This window comes from Calliopsis andreniformis, chromosome 1, assembly GCF_051401765.1.
Source record: "Calliopsis andreniformis isolate RMS-2024a chromosome 1, iyCalAndr_principal, whole genome shotgun sequence".
NCBI classification, from domain to species: domain Eukaryota; kingdom Metazoa; phylum Arthropoda; class Insecta; order Hymenoptera; family Andrenidae; genus Calliopsis; species Calliopsis andreniformis.
This window is the reverse complement of record NC_135062.1, coordinates 5,170,484-5,193,587: the sequence shown is the minus strand read 5'-3', so window position 1 is coordinate 5,193,587 and position 23,104 is coordinate 5,170,484. Positions and strand designations below refer to the sequence as shown.

Sequence of the window (23,104 nt, the reverse complement as noted above, 5' to 3'; positions counted from 1 at the left end):
ACTGTACATTTCAGAGGCGTGCAAGATCCTGAAAATGCTAGGATGGGATCTCGAAGATTTCGGGATTCCAGAAAATTCCTGAGATTTCTGAAAATTCTCGAGGTTCCTAGGATTCATGAAAATATCGAGGTTTTTCATTCTGGTGATCAAATTTTAATGATTCTAGTAATTCACCTATTTTTCTGTATTTCGTTGAGCATTCGAACCTCTTCAGAAATCTCGGACATTTTCGGGATCCCAAATCCCTTCAAGAATCTTAGACATATTCGGGATACCAAATCTCTTTAAGAATTTTGGACATATTCAGGATCTCGAACCTTTTCAGAAATTTTGGACATTTTCGGGATCTTGTCCCGATCTCGAAAAAATTCCCATCCTAACGCGACATTTTTGGAATCCTGTACACACCTGGTAAATTCTGTATTTTGAATTTCAATTAAGACTTTAACTCGAATATTTTAAAATTGTGACATAGGCTCTTTTGCTATACAGTCACAGAAATATCGTAATCTTTGAGTTTCTCATTGTTCTAAAAATTTCATTGTTTATCAAGGTGATGATAGTAGGATCGACGAATGAAATAATATAGTTAGTGTGTTAGTGAAAGCACTGTGAAATATCTAATGATATTAAACTAGTCATAATTTGATTTTACAATTGCGTTTTGGGGATTCATGTGCAAGTAAACATAAGGGTGAATTTATTTTTAACACCCTATATGTGGGTCATCACATCGAAGTCGTTAATTTGGTTAGACAGTTTATTAAATTCGTCTGTGATTATGAAACTTCTCGAAATTATGCTTATTACACTCTTACGAGAAAACTGTTTTAAGTAAAAAAAATTTTCAATTTGCATTTGGTAATCTACGGTCTGTATTTTTTTGAATAAGTAACTATGAAATAAGTAATAGATGTAAATTTAGCTAATGTTTCCTAATGCCGTGATTAAGTAATTTTACAGATAAAATTTTTGTTTCACTTTTCTCGAAAACTTTATATTTTCCACTTGTGACAGTTTTTTCGCAGATGTGACCTATATCGTGTGAAGTAACAAATATTGATAGGTTTGTGAAAGAATAAATTTGTAAAAATACTCTTTAAATCAGAAGTTAAATTTTGTGACTGTTTAAATTTTAAAGAGTATACTTTCCTAATTATTAATATAAATATAAAATTACATTTTCCTGTAATTAAAATTTAATCGACTATTACAATACAAAAATTGAAGAATTTAAGTGTATATTTTTTTTTCTTTTTGTAGCGTCTTTAATTTTAATACCGAGATTCAGTTTAATTTAGAATTCTAACATCAAATATAAATATAATTCGTTAAAATAGAGTTAATCTCACTGAAGAGACTGATTTTAATCGAAGCGAATCAATTATTCACACACTCTAATCGTTCGTAGACCTAGATGCGTGAATGAAACAGTTAACACTATAATTAGTTTTTCAACTTCTTGATAAAGTCAAAATAATGGAAGGGCAGAGATAAGCAAAGTACGTAAATCGTATGACATCTTTTGACAAGAGAACAATCTACAAATTACCCGATTGCGTGAGGGTAATCGGTAGAGATGTACGATCGAACATGAGACTGTATCTGATTCTGAATTCCAAAGAACGTTGCTAACGTTGATCGTGAATATATTAAAATTTTAACGATTTTCAAGCCTCATACACGTGTATACACATACAATTGTACATGTAGTGTTATGTAGCGCTATACGTAGCACAAAACGTGACAAGATATTCTTGATTCTTAAGATATGTAAATGTATCGACGTATGTTACAATTTTCCGCAAGTGATTCATTTATTTTTATGTATCAGTCTCAAAAGCGCTTTCTGTCTTATTCAATTATATATTTACGTAGTTTTCCATATGCTGACACTTTAATGTATATCGTTTTATGCCCGTTTACTAATTTGTGTGATTCTGGCAAATACTTTTGTCCTTATCTTCTTTGTTTATGCATAAGATGCTAAATAGAACCTTCGAAAGTTTTAGACGTGTTTGTAGATGCAGGCAACAGCCTAAAAGTGTCAATGGTTTAAAACATTTTCCTGTTGTACATTCTTTTCTGTATCTAATGTGAATAATTTGTTCAGTTTTTATATTTTGAAAGTACTTATGTAGTAAACTTACAACTTATTTTCATCTATGAAAATTAATGTAAATTAATGTGAATTCTGCATAAATACATATTTGTGATATTTATGTATTATTTCTCTATATAATTACCACAACCAAAACGTAATATTTAGATTCAGTAATTTGTATCAGTTCAATATTTAGACACGTAAACGATAAATCTCATTTATTAGTAAATATATTTGTTACAGATTTTTACTTTCAGGTGTTTCTAATTGCTATGCTACACATTTAAACCCAATATGTATCAAACACAAACAGAATTTCAAATAGACGATATCTGTGCACTTAAGTATGCTATTAAGTAGAGTAGGACCTCGAATAATCGGCTGAACACTGGACTCAAACCTGAAAAGCACCCTTCTGATGGTTAATATTTTTTTTTACAGTAGACTACTATTAAACCTAGTCCCAAGTCTCGCTCGATGCTATATTCTACATTTATTTTAACGACTTCGAAAAACAGTAACCCTGAATAAAAAGGACTGCAGATAATCGAGACCTGGTTGTAAATAACAAAACACTTTGAATACCAATTTGCCTCTTATCTCCACATTTTCTCTCGAAAACATGCATAAACAAACATTATATCAAACGCGGGCGTATACTCCGAAAACGTGAATATTAATTAAACCGAAATTACACTCAAACGAAACCAGAATCACAGGCTGAAATGACCTCTCGCTGCTCAATGATCTGCCCAATATTTGAATCACTGCACCGTACGAATCGCACATTATCGCGGGCTACTAACGTACTATAAATATATGCCAATTGTGTCGATATCTAATACGAGTATTCAGCGCTTGTTTTTACGCACACAGAGACAAAGGGGGGATCAGCTCTGAGGGAAACGAATCGTTGCTAGAGGAGGGTGATATCAGTAAATGTCGTAAATACGTTATTTTTAGTTGCCGCTGCGCTTAACCGTGGTTACTATGTACATATACAATGCTAAGATATCTGTAATCGTCGCACGTTTTTTTTGCGATCCGAGGCGTCGATGTGTACGATTTACACGACGCGTGGAATTACGGATGGAAGATTTCCACGGGGTACAGCGGCTGATGAGGATTTTCGCACCCGCCTTTTTCGCGTAGTTCTTTTAAGCGCTCTCCTTTCGCTCGAACTTATCTCTTCCATCGGCGCGAACCGTTCGTGCTTAATAGGAGATCCCAGCTAGCATAATTCGGAATTTCTTGAGCATCGATGCGATGCTGAACACTGGCCATGTTTCGGGGGTAATTGCGGCTTTGGAGACCGATGGAACGTTGTTCGTGGCGAAGTGTTGGAGAATGGAACGTTCATTTTGGAGCTAGGATGTTTGGAGCTGATGCTAGGGCACTTGGAGTTCTTATGGAATAATTTTTGTGGCGGCTTAAATTTATTAAGGTTGTGATGTTTAGTATTAACCTTTGGAGGTTCCAAGTTGCGTTAATGCAACATTTCATCCCTCTCCCTCTCTTCCTCCCTCTTTCCCTCATCCTCTCTCCCCAAATTTAAGTTACTGGATTCTGTTTCTTCATGTTACTGTTCTGCATGGAAATTTCAAAGATTAGGTTAATATTTTTTTCTTTCAGATTTAGATTATATAATGTTTTGAAAATTGAAAAAATTGTAGTATTCATGACACTGGAGTAGGGAAAACTGGGGCTAGTTGACTAATCCAGATTCCAGTGTGGTGAATAAGAACATCATCTACCTGAATCGACCATTTAATGCCCTGTTCAAAGGGGATTAGTCAACTTACCCTATTAGTTAGCTAGTCTCGATCTCTCCTACACCAGTTTTCTGTAAATCACAGCGTTTTTTTTAGATTTTTTTTCATTTAGTGGGTGTCTGTACGTGTATAATGTCTTATTATAAAATGTTTTTTGTTTCGGCAAGATACTGTATAATGCATTTATGTTTTTCAACGACGTTGTGCTTACGCAACTTTGGGCCCGAATGGATTAACTGGTTATTTGTAACTATAATTAAAAATAGGTGTAATTTAAATACGTAGAAATATTTCAGTACATTTATTACTCTTTTATATATATATATATACATATATATATATATATGTATATACATATGTATATATTATATATATATATATATAATTTATTTATTTTAGGTCGCATCAACATCATAGGTTATTAGCGACCACTATGATTTGTACGAGTTTACATTGTTAGCGTATTTCTACTTAATTCTATCTGTATCTTATCTTACTAAAATTACATAAATTTGGAAGTATACATTGTTTCTTTATTACTCTTACCTATGTAATTTTGTCGAGGAAATTCAAGATCTTCCATAAAATATGTTGTACCCAAGAAGTATACAAATGTTAATAGATATCTAGTAAACAAACAGAAAGGGTCATTCTTGAATCATAAATCTGTTACTGTTGTTCTAAATTCGCCTGTATATAACAATAATAAAAAAACAGTGTACAACTTCAATTTAAAAAAAATGGATTTCGTTAACTTTTATCGATGTTTATGGAAAATTAATATCATGTTTTTTATTAAATTCAGTGCACGCAGTGAATGTTTATTCAGAGTTGTTGTAATCCTTCATAAATTCTACGTTTTTCTCTTATCTTCCAACAATAGTTTTCGATTCTTTGTTTCCATTTTTGTAACATTTCAATTGTTATGTTGCGGGGCATGCTATCTGAATGACGTTTGAACAAAAAATTCTTTTGCACACAGTGTACATCACTGGCTCATCCATATCTGAAATATTTTTTTTGTTTAGTTTATCAATTTGTTTGTAGAGAATAATCGGATTGAAAGTGAATTATACTTTGTAGCAGGATATAATACCTGTGAGAAATTTCTATCAAAATAGGGGGTATTTGTGACCACTCATGGTAACACTCAATAAATCGATACAACAGTGGTGCTAGGCATGGTGCTCTGTCGTATTGTTTTAATGGTATACGTATAACTGTATTGAATCGATACGTATTTGGTATGGTATTATTATACAAATGCATCGATGTGTAAGTACGTTACACGTGGTATTAAATTAATGCTATTACAGTATAATAAAATAAAACAAATTACCATTTTCAAATATTAAACATTCAATATGGTAGAATAACTTTTTGTATATTGTGTGCTAAAAACCAGTATTAGTACAATAAAAAATTGTTTGATTTTATTGTGATCCGTGTTAATTTATTGTTTTTTAAAATGAATTCCTATGTATGTTTTATTTAAATGTTATTAACGAAAAAAATTGTTTGATTTCAGAAATGTATTATTGGACTTGGATTTTTATGAAGCTATTACCTGTTCGTAAGTGATATTATATATTTATATGTTACTAATTATATCTATAGATATACATATCGTTGTACATTATGATATATTTTTACGAATATTTTCAAGTGTACTAAGTTTATACAAAACTGCGGAGTTTAGGTACATGAAAATTTAATTAAACTGAATTAAATCGATTTTTAGAATCGTATTTAATCTCGATTAGATATTAAATAAACGATGTGTTTCATCTTGTTTATTTCGTTTTAAAACGGATGAAAATGTATCAATTAGTAGAGTAAAGGTTACATAAGAATGCTATTAAGGAATCGTACAGAACTTTCAAGTCAATTTTCCTAATTACATGAAACTTAAACTTGTCTATTTTTAACAAATGAGAAAGCCATTGCATGTATGTGTGTATGTATCTCTTAATAGATTCTCGTTTGCTGCAAGTTTAATTAGCTGTAACTGAGTTACGATTTTAATTTATATTCTTTATACTCAATTTTATACCCAAATTTTACGTACTTATTTCTGGTCTAAAGTCACTTTAAATTAAACATTATTTCAGAACGTACTCAACCGAGTCTAGTTTCACCCTGTTGCATACCATGCATATGTTTTCCTTATTTATGCACTGAAGTACTTCATCCTTACTTCTGGTTCTTCACTGATCTCTATCTGCTAGTTTTATAGCTTGTAGCAATTAAATTCTCTTATTTAAATTCTAAGGATTAAGAATTAAGAAATATAATAAATTTAATAATAAATTAAGAAAACTGGGCAAGGTTTAAACGTAAGAGCTAGAAATGGCGTAGGTGAAACAAAAAAATATTAAGTAGTTTTCATAATTAATGCATTTTTCTGAAATATGTGAACGCACACGTGAGTCACTGTATGTGAATGGACACGTAAGAGACTATAAATTTCTGATATTATAATTTAATTCAAATATAGTATTGACCAAGGTTACGTCTATCTACCCTTACAAATCGATTACAAATCGATTACAAATCGATTACAAATTGAGTTCTCAGTTCTTAGGACCATGTCAGAACATTGAAGATCTAGGAGTTAAAATAGCCTTTCGATGGGTAAAATTCGATTACGAAAGTTCGGAACTACTAGCGGACCTTGATCTGAACGTGACTCGGCGCCATTTACTGAGAAGTGCCACTGAAGTCGTCCGAAACTGAAACTTGCCATTTGACTTCTATCACTATCGTAGATCACGAATCTTGTTTGTGTAAGTCGTAAACTGATTTTATATGCATATCGACCTCCCGTGAATGAAATTTTCATTTCAATCAATTTTCATTCTTTATCAGTTAAGCTCGATTGATTTCTTACCGTCCTATTCGTTGGTCAAAGATGTTCCCATTATTTTTTGTAACTGAACAGAGCAAAACTGTCATATTTAAAATTACAATAAATATTAATATAACTGTGTGTATGTTATGTTTGCTTTATTTAAGTGGCAGTACATTTTAGCGATGAATCAATTCGTTTTATTTAATTCAGAAGGGCTTTTGTGAGACAGGATAACTTATCTCTTCTCTAGTAGGTAACTAGATTAATTTTCTACACAGTATTTGTCTGTATTGATCGTTAAATAATTGTATGTGGCAAATAGTTCAAATTAAAAAAATGAAGTCGAATTTAGACTTGGTCTTGAAAAATAAGACTTCTGGAGTCTGTCAAAGTTCACAGTTTTTTGCGCTTTGCGAGTGGAGTTAATTTGATAAGCCTGATTTGGATTTATTTCGTTTTATTAAAAATATCTTATTAACATTCACTAATTAAACAGTTTTAACGTAAATATAATTAAAATGTTATTGTGCATTTAACATTTGTCTTCAAAGTAGATTCAGTTTTTTAAGTGTTTTTTTGTTTAATTTATCTAGATCATTCGTATCTAAATTAAACCTATAAAACCAATATAATTTTTCACATGTATCGTGAATAATAAATGTATCATCAAATAATAATAATGAGAGCAATAATCTAAGTTAGTAATTTTATAAATTTTCAACCGTATCTTACACTTAAAAAAATGATGTAATATACTCGGCAAACAAACGAAATATCGTATCTTCTCCCACTTTATTTTGGTTTCATCGGTAACGTCATATCTTATCATATTATCCGCTTTTAATAAAAAATAACATAATGTAGAACACTTTAATATACTTAATTAGCAAAGATTTTTGAATTAATATTATTTTTTATTTTACCCTAACTCAAACAAAGTACATAAATTAAACTGTAATTAATTTTGCAAGGGTGTCCCAACATTTGATAAAATTTCGAAACTAGGGAATATTCATCTTCAATATTTAAATTACAATTATACATTAATTAAGTGCAATTTTCAACTATGATAAAATATCAATACATTTTGATTTCACTAGTTCTTTAGTTCATTTTCTAAACGAACGGATCGCCCATTTGCTGCAAAGCGATACAACTCAAGAAACCTTACTTCCGAACTATAATCATAAAATAGTTTGATATAAATTATGTATATTTAATCCTCCATCTGCAACTTTATTTTTACTAATGCCATCTGTAAACGGGGTCGTTTAATTCCATGCAATTTTTTTAAAGTTTTTGTGCAGTAAAATTTCTCAAAAAAATTCTCTTATATATAAAATCGCATAAAATACTTTAAACTTTAGATCCAGGACTTGCTCTTTTCCTATTTTGGAAAAAGTTCAAAAACAACAATGGTCTAAATCGTAAACGATCCAGATTTGAGGCAAAGAATCAAGTAGGCGTTCTTTTTTGAATTGTATCACTTTTGAAGCAAGTGCAATGCCAGCTTGTATTCTTAATCCCCAATATAATAACTAAGCTCGACATATCACAGAATCCTTTATTTTAAATCTATTGTATAGAGACCTAAGACCTGAGACCTATCAGTTAACTACCATGGTTAACAATGACTCCTTGAACCCTCTCCATTTGCTTTTTAGCCACAATAGACCATTTTTACTCGCTCGTTCGTCACTCACGAAAATAGAGTGAACGTTGTCAACGGTGCGGTTTACCAAAGTAGTTTTCGTCATTACGAAAACCGCCAAGTGGTTTTAGAAGCCGACCACCGTTATATTGTGTGTCGTCCCGTGCCTCTCTCCTAGTGAAGAATTCTGAGGGTTAACAGCAGGCAAGCAACCAGGGAAACGAGTGGATACGTGGTCCTGAGCACATACATTTCCCATACCTCCTTAGATTCGGCCTGGCAGCCTGACTAACCCGCCTACCCGTTTGCCTGTTTGCCCTGTTTGCCTGCTCGCCTGTCTGTTTGTCTGTTTGCTCGTGTATACTCGACTAGGATGCATCATCTACTCAGGTTCTAGACACTCCGCACGATTGGAATGAGCCAGTATCCTAAAACGAATCACCAACCGGCTCCTTTTTTGTCCGACATACCTTTGCTCTTCAGTCTTTATGCGGTGAGTTTAATTGTTGAACGATATGGAAATCGATATTAACTCTTAAATATTGACATGGAATTTGGAAGACTTCATCTGATATAAGTATTTTTATTATTGCTCTCAATTAAGTATGAAGGACTTCATAATGATAGGTGGAAATACATGTCATATCTTAGCTCTATATTCCAATTAACATCGTATTAATTTTATAAATATTTAATATTGACATCTATATAGATTTTACTCGAAGTCTTTGTATCTTAAAATTGGGTGTCTGCAGAGTTGGAGGTGAATCCTCTAGCGATTGTTCCCATACATCGTACGGACTTTCGTTTTTTCATAATATATCATTATCAGATCTGTACTTGACTAGTTCAGTTTTGCTGCTTTTTTCAGGAGAGCAGAAGAACAAATCCGATCGCGTATTTCTTAATATTTCCTTAATATTGTAAATGAAGTGATTTGTATTATTAAATATTCTTTATTTATAGACAGATTTTTTTTATTCCGATAAACTTAAGAGAAAACAATAAGATGACGTATAAAATTCAATTTTAATGGATTATTATACCAAACAAATGACCACCTTTACACCAGACAATTTTTGTAAGGACATTTTTTTTATCACACCAGTCGTTCACGAGATTATTCCGCCATTTCTGGGTAAAGGAAATACCCTGTAGAATGTTTCTCAAAATCTTGAAGACGATCAAAAAGAGGCAGCGCGTTGGAATGAATTGCAAATCGATTTCCTTTCCCTGCACACCGAGGCAAGAATTCATGATTCTACCTGCGCACATGCGCAATGCAAAGGGAATCAGAGCTGACCGTGTATCGTTTCCTACATCGTCTGCGATCAAACTGTAGCTACTGTCGGATTCAAGGTTCACGTGGAACGAGGGTAAAGCAATCGCGATGCTCGCAGGACAAATTGACGACATTCAATCAAGCTGCCAGTCTGTTTGGTCGTCGTTGAAGAAATTCTTTAAAGGGCCCAATAGTCGAAGCTGTCGTTCCGTTTTACGTCCATTCAAGAAATTGGTGTCACTGGCAGGATATGTAACAGGTGACGAAGATTGACTGGGTCTTAATTTGAAGCTACAAGAATTAGTTTATCTGAGGACAAAGACCACTGTGGAGTGCATTGAGTATTAAGTTTGATCGAGATAAATCTCTCACAGTTCTCAAAGGTCGTGTTAGCAATGTCTCTAAGGTTGGTTACGAATGTAGATTGTGTTGGATGCAAATTGATTAGGATCTATAAATCTATTTAGTTGGTATATGTATATGAAATTTTGTTCTTTTTTTCTCAAAGTTTCAAATGGAATGGACTGATAGATATTAGTACAATGCATTGTTAATTTCTAAAATTTAAGTACAGTGATTTCTTTTTGAAAAATAATTTAAAAACAAGGTAAAAAACCAGCATTTTAAATAATAAAAAGATACTTTACTATCTTTCATCACTTAGTCTAAATAGATAAAAGAGTTTCATGTGAATCTAGTAATATGTAAGAGCTTATAATAGAAGAATGAAAACAGCAACATTGAAATAGCTCGTATAAAAATTTCATGATTAAAAACAAATGTTTGCAACACTCCTGTTATTAACTTGTTCTTGTAGCTAGTGACTATTATTTTTTAAAGTGCGTAAACAATTTTTTATCGAATAAATTGTATCGGAATTTTTATACTTAAATTTTTTATGATTTAAAATTAGTTAAAAAGAGTTCATAAAATCATGTAGAACTTATTTTGATTATTTATGTCTATGACATTCTGAAGACATTGCTTTTTTAATAAATTACAATTTATTGCTTTATTCAATACAATCTTTTAGAACGACCACGTGTTGCCACTAACACACGTGCGCTTAGTATTGCCATATTGTCTTCTCTTGCGCATTGCCAACACATATCTGAGTCAGTCACTATAGCCAATATAATCACGTAAGTCACTAGTTCCTACACTTTCTTCTTCCTTATTCAATGTATGAGATTGATTCTTCAAAGTATGTGTCGCAAAATTTATCACTGTTTTAAAATTTGTCCAGTTTGAAGTATTTAAAACCCTGAACCCATTCATACAACCGAATGAAAACCTGAAAGAAGACAAAGCGTTACAAGTGAGCTACTTTCTCACGAAAAACTATTACGTTTGACGAGTACAATCACACAGAATTGCTTCTGGGCAATGGATTCCCATTTCGTCTCTTTTTACGGCAGACAAAGACAGAAGAAACAACATAAAAAGACGCGTTAGTGGCAACACTGGTCAAAACTAACCTCCATGTAAGAAAACAATTCACTCGCGATGTATCATTCTTATAGGTACTGTCTGTCCTTTTATTTTGTAGCAAAGCTATAAATTCCACAATTAGAAAAGGTCCTCTGACACGACTTCCAAAAAATCTCCATGCCTATTCAAACCTAGGTACTGTTTTGTAGGTGAAAGTAATTATCATTTCTTTCTTTAAATTCTGCACGTTTTCGTGAACAGTTAACACCATGACGTTTATGGTTCTTCCTAGTTCCAAACGATAGTATTCTTCAAGAACTGAAGTTCAACAGACGATCATTTTAGTCAAGTGTACTGGCACGAATGTCTCTGTATCGCTCAAACAGTTTTCGGCAAACAAGTTCCTCACGACCGGTGTTACAGCATCGGTAAATAGAGTTCTGTGAACCTCAACGGCTCGAAAGCGTATTTGAAGCACATTATGCAAATCGCGGAAGGCTATAGCGTTTGAGGAGGTTGGGAGGCCGAGGCGAAATGGACTTGAAAGGTCCGTAGCAATGTTATTCGAAGATATACTCGCCTCAGGCTGTTTCTTACCTCGCACGACTGTCTCATCTCTGTTACGATCGTCCGTTTGACTATTCCCTTTCCAATAAATTATTTTTATTGTACCACTGAGCCTAGTTCTTCGCTGTCTTCAAAGACAAACGACGTCCAGTCACCTCGCGCCAAGTTCTCAAGTATCGAATTACTATCGACTTTATGATCGACCGACAGAATCTGCCAAATCATTCCATCTCAGGCATCAAATAAAGAATATCGTTTCATCCAATTGATCACAGGTAGATCGTGAACGTATCGTGTAATTATTAAATCAATCCGAGGCCTGAACGGCCGTCTAAAGGTTACAAAAGGAAAGCAATGAAAAGCAGGAAAAAGGACGGCGAGACTCGTAGCTATTATTTTCGAACAGAGCCGAGTATAAACGCAGACGCGCAATTAAATTCTCGTTAAGTCCGTAGCAGTTGCAAAAACACACGGATTCCACGGTAGGAAAAAGGACAATTGGTACGATAAAGGATTAGCGTCTGCGCACGGTGATGCAATCGACGAATTTAAAAGTCGTTCTGGACCCCAAATAATTGCGGGCTGATGGGAAAAAAAAAGTTGGTGGGATCGATCGAAAATCGTGGAGGAAGAGGCAAAAGGAAGGAAAAGGGAAGAGGATTGACGCGGTGGAAGGTGGCCGAACCATTGTGGCGCCGTTCACATTTCATTATGCGGCGATGCTTGAGGAAACTACCTGTGTACGAGCTTTAACGCTTCCCTCGGAAGCGAAGGGAGGCAGGAGCAGCGGTTTCTCGCGGAACGATAGAACGCGACGGAGAGTCTGATCGAACGTGCGCGAGAGAAAGGTAATGCCTACGGTGAACAGAAGCTTCTCACGGAACGAGTTGGAATGGAACACGGTGCAACCGTACGATCCGCTGTTAACCCTTTGTTTTATGGCTTTTTCGAAAGTTATGCTTGCCTTGTTGTCCTGAATTTTAAGCGCTGCTTGCAGAAGACGAATTGATCGCTCCTGTATGCGTGACTGGATGGTCAAACGACTTCCTACGTTTTTACTGAATGAACAAAATGCGTACAACCTAGGCTGGCCAATGGCATCTAATGAGCAGGATTACTTTTCAATACTAAGCGAAATCGATTTGAATATATTGTCGATGCATAGAAGAATTGGAGATACTAGTTTTATTTTTAGTTCAATCAACAGTCGTATCGATTGCCCTTCTTTTCTCGAGCTGATAAACTTCTACGCTCCGAAGCGCAAGCTTCAGTCGAAATCTTGGATGGAAGAAATGTAAAGAAAGTGGGAGTAAAACATTACATATTCGAACAGGGATAGTGAGATTCTGAAATGATAGTCTGATTTTCTAGAGTTGAGCCCTGGTGGTCGGGTCCTTTAACTTGCGATGTTGTCGCTTCTCTAACTCATGAATGGTGCTTCTCCCACGCGACGCACGCCTTCTCCTTGGGTCTTAACCAATTATCTACGAATACTCAGTCGTGGGTCCTCACAGGTCCCTGCTTATTCCCTATCTTTGTCTGGTGTCTGTCGTCTTTCTTTCTCAATAGGGTCACTTAGCGCTATTTCAATGGCGGTTGACAAAGGTGTCGAATCCTATTGGTAGTTTATTGAGGCTCGTGTCGCACAAAAAAAATGGCGGACAACTCAGTTTCATTTAACTCTAACTCAAAACAGGTTAAACAGCGTTTTAAATCACCTCGTAACTTCTTACAGGTCCGTATAATGTTAAATCGGCATCAGAATCTCTTAGATTGATAAACGAATACGAAAAACGTAATCAATTTAGCATGGGGTGTCTTGCAAATGAAGAAATCTGCTTTATCGAATCTCTGGGAAAGGCACACTTGCTCCTAAGGATAGAAAGAAAGATCTGATTGGCTACACAATCTGACAACGTTGCTTGAAATACATATCTAGCGTTGGGTCCCTGCCCAACCGTGTGCCGGCTGCTTGGCACGCCCAGGGCTCAACTCTCGAAAATCGCACTTTTGTAAGAGGCATGTCTATGGTCATAAGACAAAATGACCTAAGTCACATGTTTTTGTTTTCGAGTTATTAGCATTTAATGTTTTCGACATTAAGCTTAAACGCACATTTACCAACAATTTTGTCGGTTTAAAGGCCAATTGTACATTGAACAATCCTTTTTCTATCTAATGGATAAAAAGACAATCGATATATGAAATTTGTAATCGCCCTTCAGACCAACAAAACTGTCGGTCTAGGTTATCTGTTTTATAGACTGGTATCTTCTTGAATCTTTACTTTTAAATGAAAAAGTTCTTTTAATGCTTTTTTTTCTATCTGAAAATATAAATTCTACATTCAAGATCTCAAATGAGGCCATAACTCGAATTTTTTGAAAATGTGACATAGGTGGTTTATGGTTTTGCTTTACAGCCACAGATGTAACATAGTAGCATCCAAATGTATCATCGTCAAGATGACTCACTTAGCGCAATTAGTTTCAAGAAGGGGTGGGGTTAACGAGGGACAGTTAGCTCGACAGAATTCTGAACAGATAAGTAGGAACTACTATAGTTAACTTTTAAGTTTTCATAGTCATATATTGAACTTAATAACAAACCTCTTTAAAGATTAAAAATAAGTTTTAATAGGTAGAAGTTGTGAAATATTGATTACAAAATATATCTCTGAGAACAAGAAAACTCTTTGTTAAACCATTTCGTTGTAAATGAAGAATATAAGTATTTATACCGCTTGAGTAAATAAAAAAATGATCAGACATTCCTATTCCGTGAAAAAGCAAATAATATATTGTTTCACTAGTCAATATTAAACTATATCCAAGTTTCATCCAAAAAACATCACAGTTAAAGGTGTCAAAAAATAGGAACAAACAAAAACCTCGATTGCATTATTTTCTATATTTACACAAATTACCAAACTTTTTACTTCTTTTATTTTTAATATTGTAACTTAAATAACGACAAAGACATAGATTATAATACATTCTAGTACAAGAGAAATACAATCCTGACTTCAGTGACAATAAATTCTAAAGGAAGTACAGAACAATTCATCAAGCTTTGAAAACTCGTCGTTAGACTCACAAGATAATGTGTATCTCTCGAAGCATGAAATATTTACGGATGAAAATTACATTCTGGCTTGTTGTCGCTATCGATCTCTACGTATACATTAAATGAAAATTTGTTGTGGCTTGTAAAAGTCCAATGGAACGACGCGAGAATGATTCATGGGGCAAATTGAACGGGACGAAATTTACGTTCTCGCGTTTAATATCTCATGAGGTTCATTATGATGGAGGATGTTTGCCAATCGCTAACTGGTAGTCAGTAATGATCGAGAGTTTCTTTTTTTCTCGGTAACTACTTGTCCTTAGGAGTTCACTTGTCCCATGCGTCGAGGTTCGTTAAATCGGTCTAAAAACCGCAATGTAGCGTCATCAGTATTCTCTTAGATGCAAGCGGTCGTTCCAGTTCACCAGTAGGACATCTTAAAATAGTCGTCTCCTATCGGAAACGGAAAGCGAAATGTTCTTTTTTAAATACTTCACATTTCCTAGTTACTTCGAACTCGAATATGCTTGTTAGAATGTTACCAGCTAATTAAAATTTCTTCAACAGCAATATTTATGATATGGACTCTAGTTGCTATTGAGAATCATCTGGCAAATTGGTGGCATCACTTGACTAGGAACGAGGTTTACAGAATAGTTTTGACAAGTTTCAGACGAAACACGTGGTTGTCAGCGTTTGCTCTTCGAATCAACTTTCAATAGCGATCACCATTTTGTAATTTCGGTACCTGGACATTGAACCTTAAGGTTTTACATAGAGATGTGAGTAAGGTGGGGTGGAGGGTAGACCTTTTATACTTCGGCACCCCGCTGTAATAAAATTTGAAGACTGATTTGTCGAGAGGCAACATTTTTTATAGGATAAAAGTGTCTGCCCCAATATAAACTGATACTTTTATAAATTATTATTTTTAGTAACACGTTGTGTACTTCAGTGATGAACAGCTGTAGTTTTGCTGGTTCACTGTACTATTAAGTATAGTCCCAACTATTAAGTTAGCTTAATACAAGTTTATTTGAAGTCAAACAATTTTTTAATAGAGATGAGAAATTCAGGTTAACAATTACTGTACAATAGTCTCTTTAAGTAGTTTTATATGTATAATAACAAATTATTATAGAACAGCCTGAATTAATTCGATTAAATTTGATTAAAAACATATGTTTGCATCGCATTAAAATGTTCTTCTGCATTTAGATGTAAATTTATATTCATTAAAACTATCATAAAATTAGTCAGTGATTCAAATATGCATAAATAAGTTGATAAAATATCAGGTTATAATTTTTAATCATTTTGCATAGCCATTGCTTAAGTGTTGTTTCATGGACGTTTCATGTTAGATTTCAAGTATGTAGTTGCTTACTTATTGTTAATTCATAAAGTGAGCGTGATTATTAATGAATACATTTATTTTATTCAGAAATAAATATTGCAACATTAAGCAGAGAACGTTTTTGCTCAACTTATTTTGCAGGAGTACGAAATTAAATGATATCATTATTTTATTAGCAGAGAATGGACAATAATCGTTTCGTTATAAATGAAAAGAATTAAATTTTGCCTCGATGAATGTCTGGCTTCCAAGTAATTAAAAATTTGCTTCCATTGTAACGAACAGCAAATACGGAACATCGAATCGAAATTGGATTTTTAGCTATAGGAATCGTAGATGACACCAATTCGAATCAGAAACTCGGGATGTCCGCCTTGGCACGTTTCCAATTCCTCTGCCGCCATCAATTTGCTGTTTTTCACCGATACGCGTTAGTGACTCGTTTAAGAACATCAGGTACTTTATTATTTTCCAATTCGCAGGTTCCGTATAGCTCAGTCTTGTGCTTAGTTTTAGTCAAAAGAGGTCTCAAACGAGAAAAGGGTTTTTTCTGCGCCTAAATATTATGATAACCTTAGACAATACACGCCACTCATAACGAAAAATCATTACAGAAATATTTTTCAATAATTGCTAATTGGCTATTTCCATAACTATTATTTAATTATAAATAGAACACAACCAAATGGAGTACAATATCATTTTTTCATATAATTTTCTCAAATTCTAATCAAAGTTTATGTTGTTGCATTCATTTGAAGTAGAAAAATCGTTGATACTCTCAATCAATACGAATGTAGTTATCGTCTGAACTAAAATAAAGCAAATAAAATGTACTTTGGTAAAATGACAATCGTGTAAGTTAATTTAATCGATAAAAAAAAATTATTGCAGACATTGATATAATTCTAGTTCAGAGGATAAAGAATCGTCTATTTTACATGTGTGTAAAATCTGAAGGAAATCGGTCAAACCATTATTAAAATATCATGGCAGCCATTCAAAACAACAAACTGCGGGAACCATGCAATATCTTGAGTAATGATGAATATAATTGCATGAAAATTGCACTATGTTACCTTACAAGATGACTAAACATGTAAGAAAAATTTCAAAACTCTTGATTTGTAATTACGTACTAATTCTTACTTAGAAGTACAAAATTGATATCCCAGTAATGATAAGTTATTAACTATCATCTAAAATCAATATCTCGAAGTGGAAATGCATGCCATTTAAGTAAATGTTGACGACATTGTTGCTAAGGGTTCTAAAATGGACTCCTCCAAGCGGAAAAAATGATAAATTCTCTGTCTAAGAGACTGACTAATCCAAGTCCACTTTTTCAAAATTAAATCTAACAGCCTCTTATTGTTTTCTCTTAATTTTATTCAAATAATTGAAATCTATTTGAGCTGCGTGATAAGTAATAGTATACAAAGTTTGTATTACAAACTACTTCAAATAGTATGCTTAAAAGTGGGTGATCTCATTTGTTTCCCCGCTCTTCTGAAAAGTAACAAAGTAAAGCTTGGCTTAGGTTAGCTTCTAGGTACAGAATTAGAAAAATAAAATTTAAGAAGCGACTTTTATAATTAGTTGTATTCACATTTTGAGGTGGCCCATGACGTACTTCTTGTCAGAAGTTTCGAACGTCAAAACGAGAGTGGCTGTCGCGTATCGATCCATCCCGTATGATGACAGACAGGGCAGCAAGTAGTTGTAAATTTCGAATCGATCTGGGGGGAGGGTCATGGAAGTCGTGACAATCGAAGGGAATCGGTGGCCGTGGTGGTAGGCAGTTTTGTTTAGAAAGTTACGTGACGAGGAATGGCCATGGAAATAACGAGGTGAGAGACAAGCTCATGGCTTCGAGCCTCCTCGTCACCTATTACCGCCATTACGTGCTCGATAGCGACAGAACACGTATATTCCTCTTGCACGCGATATCGGTATCATCCAGCCTCGAAGAAAGTACCCATTCTTCGAAAACACGTATCGAGCCATTGAATACGAACGGATCCCGTTTATGTATCGGGAATATCCGCCCAATCGGTACAACCCCGTGTTGTTATCACCCCATAAATGTAATCCCTTTGTCCAACAAGGCTTCGAAACCGCTCGGGAAATCGAAATGCGGTGAATGATGAATCCTTATCTACATAGGAAAAATGCGCATACATGTTAAAATCTTTTTCTTTTTTTAGTTGTAATAACAATAGTGGTTTTCTTAGTCCCTCAAGAACTTTTTGGGTTTAAATTTACCGACGCATAGAATGTTATTTTTTTGAATGTAATTTATATTTCCCACTTCTTTCCCACTTCCCACGTAAAATTGTCTTTGTTGATAGGATATGAAAAACATGAATTTAATTTGTTGTGAAAGAAAAAACACAAATGGAAGTAAGCTATTACTTAATAGGAAGAAATACAGGTATTATGATTAGCTATTTACTGAATAATATTATCGATTTGTTTAACTGAAATAAACTGAGCCACATTGAAATATCACTTTAAATAATTAAATGATCCTTTAATCAAATAATGGTAGCTTTTATTATATTGGGTCAGTTGCAGTGGTTCATTAATTTTCCTAAATGTGAATATAGAGGAAAATTTTTGGGTTTCAAAATTTATTCTAAAGAATTAAAACTTGAAAGAGATACGTGTTAATAACACATATATTTCAAAAGTTACACAATTCGGAAAACGCAATTTTTAAGTTATGTTCATGAAGATATTCCTATTCATCGTAAAAATTGTACTAATTGAATTTTTAAATTGTTTATTCTATTAAAAAGAGTCTTAAAATATAAATTACAAACTATTTGAATTTAAATAACAAAATTTTCGTTAGATAATTATTTAATAAGTAATTTTTCCTTCAACTCATAAGTAGTTTGTTTTCTCTGGAAAAATGTACTTACTTTTGTTTTTTAGTTGTGTCACTTTCAAAGTATATGTATATCATTTACATTCATTGAGATTAGCATACTTTAACATTTGAATATATGTACAATAATGTAAATGAGAAACCATATAACCATAATTTTTTAATTGTCACTTTACATTTTAGTATTTTTGTTAAGAAAATTGTAAATTCTTGCATATTTCCACGCACGAGATTTTATTTAACTTTACTAATGTATTTGCACTCATTGACATCCACGATTCGACAAATTTTGTACTTATAAACTAGTTTAAAAATTAAAAACGAGAACTTGAAATAATTAGGTAGGCATGTCATTAAACGTTAATGAGTCAATTACTCTGGTCAGTATAATAATACTTTATAACGATGTAGATATCGTTATAAAGCATCTAAATTTTGAAAATGATTAAATGGTCAAATTAACCATAGTAAAATATGGGAAAATTAAATGGCATGTGACACATATTGTTGATTTGTTGCTTAGGCTATATTTAAGGGTCAGTATAATGAATGCACTCTCGGCTCGAGTTTAATGGTTTAATAATTACACTGTATATACTTCACATTTCTAACTAGACACGCACTCAGCACACTCAGCAATTCCAGAACCCCGATCGACTTACACTGCACATGCGCACACTTGCATTCACTCACCATGCATTCCAGCGGGCACTACGAACTCTCTTTTCACCATATATTATAAAGTTAAGTAATACCTATTTGTACTTTTATTTGGCCTCTGAAATGCTTTATGAATACGAAAGAGAGCCACTTTAGTTAACAAAATTACCGTAAAACTTCTGTGGTTGATCCAAAATAAATTAGAGAATATTCTATTAGAGATTGATTGATACCACTTTCGTGCAATCCTATCACCAACAGATTGAATCATATCATGGCCGCTAAATTTCAAATTTTTTCATTTTTGCTTTTGATCGATTTGATTTCACGCAGTGAAACTATTATTGCGTACAAAAAACGATGGAGAATTCGACTGTCCATCGAGCATTCTCTCTGCACACAATTTTCCAAGATTTAATTGGTCAGGAGGACAGGACATATTGAGAGTTTAATGAATATATGTACTATCGTAGCGCGAACTCGTGACGCGGGGACGATATTTTTATAAGTTTCATGGCATCGATCCAAGTACATTGGACCACCCTTGATCGATCCGTTTTCAGCAGAAAAAAATATCTGCTGCGCTTAAGGTTTCGTCCATTTCCAAACGGTCTTCGTTGCTGGGAAAGAAAAAGGGTTCGATAGCTGAGAAATTTTCTTTCCAGATCTTCCAACAATGGAAGTTGCTCCTCTTTCTTTATCTGTGATTAATACTAGTGTCTAAGTAATGAAACTATTAAATATTAAATTTCTTATGGTACTTAAGATAACAGGGAAGTAGGATGTCTTCAAATCCTCGATAATTAATCGTAGTTGTAAATATTAATATTAATTCGTATAAATATTAATATTTATAAAATATTATAAATATTAATCCGTATAAATAAAATAACTTGTAGACATAATTCTATTTATGAAGCAATCTAATATTGAAATATCTACACAATTATCATGTAGTCACTTCTATAAATAAGGAAAAAAGGAAAAAGAAGCCACGTAGTAACAGTAGGTTTTTCCTTACAAACATCATGTATCTATTTTAGAAACTTATTTATATACATATGTAGTGCATTTGCCTTGTAAGAGTCAAAGAATACTTTGAACTCGAACAAAATGAGAACGTCAGGCATCGCAGAAGTTCGACTTTGGAACACTTTCGGAAAATAACTGCCAGGGAGAAGTTATCGATAGAGCACTTTGATGACTCATGATCAACAGGAGGCTCAATCATCCGGCGCTACACTTATGAAGGTCATGATTACAATTCTGTCTTCAATTGATACAATTCACATGCCGTGTCCTCTTGAGAGGACAAATGATTTGTATCTTGAGAATAAAACAAAAGGACTCGCCTTCTCGGAAGGCTGATATTTATTGGCCGCTGCTCATAAGGCGCACGTGGTCCACAGCTCGTAATTCAAAAGTACGCATCACGAATTTTTTCAGAATAATGTTCTCAAATACATAATTTGGTCTCTATAGTATGTATAAATATCGATAGAAAGAAAAGATAATATTTTAATTGAATAATTGAATATAAGTACGTCTATGCGTTCTTAATGATCCTACGAAACGGTTGGAGCGACAATTATTATTCGTAAAATTATTGATGTACATAATATATCAGTGGTGGTCAAACCTTGTTGTAACATAAAGTTGTATTTTGCCTATCAAAAATACTGGTGAGCTGCAACATCCTTTAAAACGATGTTTCATATAGTAGTACAGGTTGCTCAACAAGTGTCAGAAATTTTAAAGGATGATTCTATGTGCTAAAAAATGAGGCATTTAAAAAGTTCCTTACATTTTGTCAAAAAAGAGTTTACTGATCTGTTAATCTGTTCACCTGACCACAAAACAAAATGAAGAACAGATATGAACAATTCAATTTGTTTACGTTCTTATTTGGTTTTGGTCTAAACAAAATCATTATTTTTTGTATTCCTCTAGCTCAGGTAATAGATGTAAGGTATTTTTTGAACGTCTTTCGTAGAGCAAAAATAAGAAATGACGAAATGGAGTCAGAGGCTTCGTTTCAGAGATATTAATTGTTCTAAAAAATGTATGGAATTCATGTGAAATATGTTTGATTCAGAATTTAAGGGAGCCTTCTGGTTAAGAAGACGAAAAATAGGGATCTCTTTTGAGAATTTTTTCCAAAGAAACCATGGGACTTTTTAATTTGAAGGTTTCGTTTACATATTTACAGAATAATAAACAATTTTTTAATACCAATACAAAAATTGCAGAAGTTATATAATGATATATTGTATAGAATAAAGAAGTGAGGGAAACCCTCGTATTAAAACATCGCATAATTTCTTTGGAAAAAATTTTCAAAAAAGTCTGTTTTTCCACTTTTCAACTAGAAGACCCCTTTAAGTATTCTACTGCCAGTCTACATATAGGTCAGACATAGCGATAGCAGTGGAATAAGTCATTTCGGATATGTTTTTCACAATTAATTACTCGGAAACAAAACTATTCTTGATTTTTGTCTTAACTTTACGTCTAGAATTATGCCATGAATTTTCTCGTACCTTTAGTTAAGTATCCTGTATAGTAGTATAAAAAATTCTGATAAATATCACTGTTATATTATATTAACCCTGAAATGACACATTGCTTTTCTGTACACTGTCTTTTAAGTTTGGCCTAACTTCCACACATTTTGAATATGTAAAAAATGCTGTAAAAATGCTCTGTAATACTTTCAAGTTTATATTTTTCAAGCTTATAAGACCAGAAAATTCAAATGTAGAAAATTGAGGAACATTTTTATCCGCAGTTGTTTTGCAATACACAGTAACAGGAATTAGTATTGTGTTGGGGCCATAAAAGACTCCACTGTGCCATTCCAGGGTTAAAGACGATATGAGCAGGCTTATGTGTAGAAAAATGGTTAAAAAATATTTCTCTCACAAATAGGTGTATTATAAATTAATTTTAATAATACGAACCCAGGGACCGCGGTAAATGTTTACAGCTCGTGGCTCGCGAGCCACTATTTGGCCACGATTAATGCACAATACAGATGATTGATCTGATTTCATCTCTAGTGGCAAACGAATTCGATGTGCTTCGCGGCCCGATAACGCTCGAAAATTTTACAGAATTCTTATCGGGCTAGGTTCCTCCGAGAACAGACGAGGAGAAAACTGACGCATCCACGCGGACATTGTGGGTCAAGGTTCGCGGCGATAGTCGCTCGCTTCGCGCCGAATCGTTTCGCGTAGATACGTGTTGAATTAGGTAGCAGCGTTGCTGTGCCGAATAGTCATTTTTTTTTCTTTTTTCTTTTATTTTTTGTTACTTCCCAGCCAGAAAGTCCAGAACTTTTACTTTGTTCTAACGTGTGACACCGAATACAATTTAGTAGGAACCGACGTCGTCGCGGTCCCACGCACTGACTGGATTTCGCGTTTCTAGAAATTGCGCTCGTCGAGTCATCATTTTTTGTCGACGTGGAC

At 33.7% G+C, this 23,104-nt stretch overlaps 1 protein-coding gene across 7 annotated transcripts in view; it reads left to right on the top strand.

The window, feature by feature from the left end:
* LOC143176944 (uncharacterized) overlaps nucleotides 1-23,104 on the top strand; it is a 228,003-nt gene that overhangs the window by 42,921 nt on the left and 161,978 nt on the right. For 6 of the 7 annotated variants that reach the window (XM_076386283.1, XM_076378550.1, XM_076392179.1 and 3 more), the window contains one exon: nucleotides 5,405-5,449. The exons of the other annotated variant lie outside the window; for it this stretch is intronic. In XM_076386283.1, the coding sequence (XP_076242398.1) occupies nucleotides 5,405-5,449 (45 nt within the window). The remainder of the gene's footprint in view (nucleotides 1-5,404; nucleotides 5,450-23,104) is intronic. 7 annotated transcript variants of the gene reach the window in all.